The sequence below is a fragment of the Humulus lupulus genome, chromosome 1, assembly GCF_963169125.1.
Source record: "Humulus lupulus chromosome 1, drHumLupu1.1, whole genome shotgun sequence".
In the NCBI taxonomy this organism is placed as follows: Eukaryota; Viridiplantae; Streptophyta; class Magnoliopsida; order Rosales; family Cannabaceae; genus Humulus; species Humulus lupulus.
In genome coordinates, this window is record NC_084793.1 from 114,064,577 (window position 1) to 114,069,822 (window position 5,246).

At 32.6% G+C, this 5,246-nt stretch overlaps 2 protein-coding genes across 2 annotated transcripts; both read left to right on the top strand.

Moving 5' to 3' along the window:
* The first annotated feature begins 627 nt into the window (after positions 1-627).
* Positions 628-1,047, top strand: LOC133819948 (uncharacterized mitochondrial protein AtMg00860-like). Its single transcript, XM_062253339.1, has one exon. The coding sequence runs from the start codon at positions 628-630 to the stop codon at positions 1,045-1,047; it is 420 nt and encodes a 139-aa protein (XP_062109323.1).
* A 3,225-nt stretch (positions 1,048-4,272) lies between these two features.
* LOC133819959 (uncharacterized) lies at positions 4,273-4,668 on the top strand. Its single transcript, XM_062253350.1, has one exon. It carries the CDS (start codon positions 4,273-4,275, stop codon positions 4,666-4,668), a length of 396 nt encoding a protein of 131 aa, XP_062109334.1.
* The last annotated feature ends 578 nt before the right edge of the window (positions 4,669-5,246 follow it).

The following is a 5,246-nucleotide window of genomic DNA, read 5'->3' on the forward strand; positions in this document are numbered from 1 at the left end:
TTAGTACCTGGAACAAGTCTTACGTTGAAAGCATCATACAGAGAGGTTCCATTAGAATTATTAGTACTTTATAAGAAACTGTAAGAACTATTTGATATTCACATTGGGGAGCTGTAGTATTTTTTTTTTGTAAAAAAGAATGATGGATCTATGTGGCTATGTATTGACTATAAGGAATTTCATCAGGTTACAATTAGGAACAAGTATCCTTTGGCTATAGTGGATAACTTACTTGACCAGCTGAAAAGGGCTATTGTGTTTTCAAAGATTGGTCTAAGATCGGGATACCACAAGTTGAAAGTCAAGAAAAGTGATAAACTGAAATTCGCTTTCAGAATAAGGTATGGGCACTATGAATTTATGGTCATGCTCTTTGGATTAGCAAATGCTCTTGACACCTTTATGAATTTTATAAATATGGTATTTAAGGATTATTTTGATAAAGTTGCAATGGTGTTTATTGATGATATCCTTATATGCTCAAGGACTCATCAGGAACACGGAGAGCACTTGAGAATAACATTACAAACGTTGAGGGTGTACAAACTATATGCTAAATTCTCCAAGTGTGAGTTCTAGTTAGATTGTATGGCATTTATTGTCCATTTAATTTCAAAAGATGGAGTAATGGTGGACCATGCCAAAGTAGCATCAGTAATGGATTGGAAGCAACTAAAGAATGTAGGAGAAGTTCGTAGTTTCGTAGGCCGTGCAGAATACTATAGGATGTTTTTGAAAGGGTTTTCCAAGATATTTTTTTCATTATCTTCACTAACTCGCAAGGATACCAAGTTCAAATGGAATGATCAATGCAATAAGAGCTTCCAAGAACTCAAGAGAAGATTGATGAATGCTCCATTGTTGACTCTACCCGAGGGTAATGAAGTGATTTCCATTTCGAGTGATGCATCCAATATGGGATTGGGAGGAGTCATTATGCAGAATGCTATGATAGTATATGCTTTCACACAACTAAAAGATTACGAAAAGAACTATCTTACACATGACATAGAGTTTGCAGTAGTGGTTTTTGCACTGAAGATATGAAGGTACTACTTATATGGTTCTCATTGAAAAATATATATCGACTAACAAAGCTTGAAGTGCTTTTTCTCTCAGAAAGACCTTAACACGAGACAACGACGATGGCCGGAATTGGTGAAGGATTTTGACTATGAAATCCTTTATCACCCTGGCAAACAAATAGGGTGGCCGATGCTCAGAGTAGGAGACTACATGGACACAACTTGCAATGACTAATATAGGTCCACAACTAAAGGAGGAAATTACAAATATGGGCTTAGTTGTGATCACTAAACAACTCTCATCTCTAACATTAACTCTGACAATACTTGAGGACATAAGTGTTAAACATTATGGTGATCCTGAATTTCAAAAGATTAAGGAAGGTATTCAGGAAGGAAAATTTTTCTAATTTTCACATAGATGATAAATGGGTGTTATTGTGTGGAACAAGTCTATGTGTGCCAAATTTGGATGACATAAGAAAGCAATTGATGGAAGAAGCTCATGAGACACCATATGTAATCCATCCAAACTTTACTAAAATGTATAGAGATATTGTAAGCAGGTTTTGGTGATGAGGGTGAGGGTGAGGGTGAGGGATGCAATAAGACATCACTAAGTATGTTCAAACATGCCTACATGTCAGCAAGTCAAGGCAAAATCATCAACAACTTGAGGGTGAATTACAACCATTACAAATCTCTAAATGGAAGTGAGACTCAATATCTATGAATTTTACAATGGGATTACCACAGACTACGGGTGGTCGTGATTCGATATAGGTTATTATGGATAATTGTACAAAGTTTGCCCATTTCTTCTCCATTAAGACTACAATCACATTAGAAATGTTAGTTGAGTTGTACCTTAAGGAGATTGGTAGATTACATGAGATTCCGAATGAGATCATTTCTCATCGAGATACAAGGCTCACTTCACACTTTTGGAAATATGATCAAGGAGCAATGTGAATAAAATGAAAGTTCAACATTTTTTTCCACCCACAAATGTATGACCAAATAGAAAGGACAAACTAGACACTTGAGGATATGCTACGCGCCTGTGCCTTAGATTTCAAGGGAAGTTGGAGCAAATACTCGTGTTTGGCAGAATTTTCTTACGACAACAGTGTTGGATTTTGATCATGTGATTGATAGTACAACGGAAGCATGGGATAATATTTCAATGCAATAATAACAATTATTAAAGCATAAAAATGAATCACTCTAGGAACCTTAACTAGAATGAGTTCTTTCTCATGCGACATGAATATGAATAAAAAGAAAAATACAAATACCTTTTCTAGATATAGAACATGTATAGATCAAATAGCGTCTTAGCCTCCTAACCCACCATCTTCCACACTATGGCTCGCACAAAGAGAAGGGGGCAGGTGGATGTCTATTGTATTTGGTAGGATATACAATAACACACTTTTGAATCTCAACACATGAAAGATTGTTCTTCTCACAATACAGAGAGAACAAAGTTCTCTATTTTTCTTTCTTGGAAAAATATCGCGAAATGCTTCTGATGTCATTTTTTTTTCTTTCTTGATGTTATATTCTATTAATATAACAATAGAAATAATACCTAGCCCTAATCTCATTGGGCTTAAGCATGGGCCACAATCCATTTGGACTGTGGTTGGCGCCAACTACAAGACTATGGGCCCTGTGGTATTTTATCTCTATAAAATGCTATTTGTTGGGCCTTTATCATATTATTTTATGTAGTATACAATTATACGACAAAATTAAATATGATTAAATTAATTTTCAATAAAAAATTTATTTCACAAAAGTATCAATATAATTTTATTTGCAAATAATGTTTTAAATATTATTTTACAACTAATATTAATTTTTAAGATTAAAAATAATACTTTATTATTTTTAATTATTTCCTTTTATTACCAAAATCCTACCTCTGTGATATCGAATTAGTACGAGGACAATATGAACCCGTAGTTCTAAGCTCCAATAATTTAATTATTTTCACTAACTCTTAGTTCCATAAATTAATTTATTAACTATGAATTATTCCATTAGAAATTTATAGTTGAACTCTCAAAACTACAGTCTTATATTATTATAAGCTATAGCTATAAAGTCGTCCATTGATTTAGTCATTGCATGAGTTATGATCCTCTGCTAGTTGTTCACAATTAGAGCTAGGTCTTAATGTCCGTTAACCTATCTAATTATGTCTTTATAAATTAGTTCTATTGATCTTCTGATGAAAAAAATATTATATAAGTTTAATTACAGAATGGAATTTTTGTTCTCTAAAAGAAATAGAGCGCTCTATGTTCAAGCCCCGAATCAACACTAAAAGGAACAACTAATCTACTTTCATTTAAGTAAGGAGTAGATTCCATATTTGTGAAGTATGTTCCCAACTACTTGTAGTTTTATGACTCCAAGATATCAGGAATTCAATTGTAGGAATATTGAACATTACCCGATAAGTCAAAAGTTATAAAAACACAAATAAGAGTTCATTACTCACTTTAGGATTGTGGTCAAGTCTCAAACGACCATCGATTGATGAATGTTGAACTTCTATATTTTAACGAAGATTAACAGAAGTTCTTTCTTTCATCGTGTCCCAGTCCAATACAATCTATATTGTATACGGTACCTTTATCTTTTTATGTCGCTACATTTAACAGTCTGGATAAACTATTCTTTCTTAAACAGGAGATAGATCGTACTCATAATCTTTATTAAATAAAGCTCCCACATTATTTAGCAATGACAGACAATTTTTATATTATTATCTTGAATTAAATCATCTTGTATATATATCATTATACATATACTGAATCTAAGACCCCATCAATAATATTAAATCTTCATGATAAATGACATGTATAATTAAATACAAATATGATTGCAAAATATTAACTTTATTTAATTAACAGTAATCGTTCATACATAAATACGCTTTAAGGGTACAAATCCCAACAAACAGTTACCAAGTGACCATTGGGATGACTCCATATGAAATGTTGTAGGTCGTCAATTACTTTGCATGCAGCTAGAGACAGAAAAAAATACTAGAAGAAGGGTTACAAGGGATAGCTCAATTGATTGAAGAAACTACTAAAGCAATTAACTCTATTAGACAAAGAATGCAAACAAACCAAAGTCGTCAAAAGTGCTACCATGACAAGTATTATAGACACCTTGAGTTTATGTTAGGTGATCAAGTGTTCATTAAAGTGGCACTGATGAAGGGTGTATGAGATTTGGAAAGAAAGGAAAATTAAGCTCGCATTTTGTAGGACCTTTTCCAATTGTCAAGCGTGCAGGAAATGTGGCTTATTCGTTGTGGTTGCCTGAGGAGATGTCTGTTATTCATAATGTCTTTCATGCATCTATGTTAAGGAAATACATACCAGACCCTAATCATGTGTTAAAGAAACATACCATTTTGGTTCAAGATGAACAAAGTTATGAGGAAAAACCAATGGAAATGCTTGACTGTACAGTGAAGAAGCTTCACAGCAAGGAAATTTCAATGGTGAAGGATTTATGGCCAAATCATAGAGTAGAAGAGGCAACATGGGAAATTGAAAAGGATATAAAGGAACGATATCCCGAGTTGTTCTTAGGTTCGAGGAAGAAACTTTTATAAGGTGGGGGATTGTAACACCATGCCTATCTAGGTTATGCATGTTATGTGTTTAGGTGCTATACATGATTAATCATTTCTTACTAACAATATATTTGAAGTTATTTACAGGTGGCTATGATGGAGGTACCGATAATGTTTTATTGGCCTAAACGTTAAGTGTGAATGTTATTATTGTATTGATGAATTCATATGTTAATTGAGTATTGATATGATAGTATTATGTTACTTGAAATCGTATAATAGTTTATAAATTTTGAAGTATAGAAATTCTAAGATATGTTGCAATATATGTAAATAGTATAAAATTTTAATTTTAATTTTGGGAAGGATAATATAATAATTTGAAGAATTATTTAACATATTATTGTAGATAATTTTGTTTGCTTTCTAATGCATTACTACTTAGTCAATTATGAGTTGCGAGTCAAAAGTTATGTTAATTTTAATAGGTTGATATTGGGCATCTTGAATGAATTATTGCAGGAATTAGGTCCTAAGCCCAGTTCCTAATCTAAATAATTAAACCCAAAAGCATAATTTAAAGACTAAGTCTAATCTTGACCCTCCATTTAATTAGT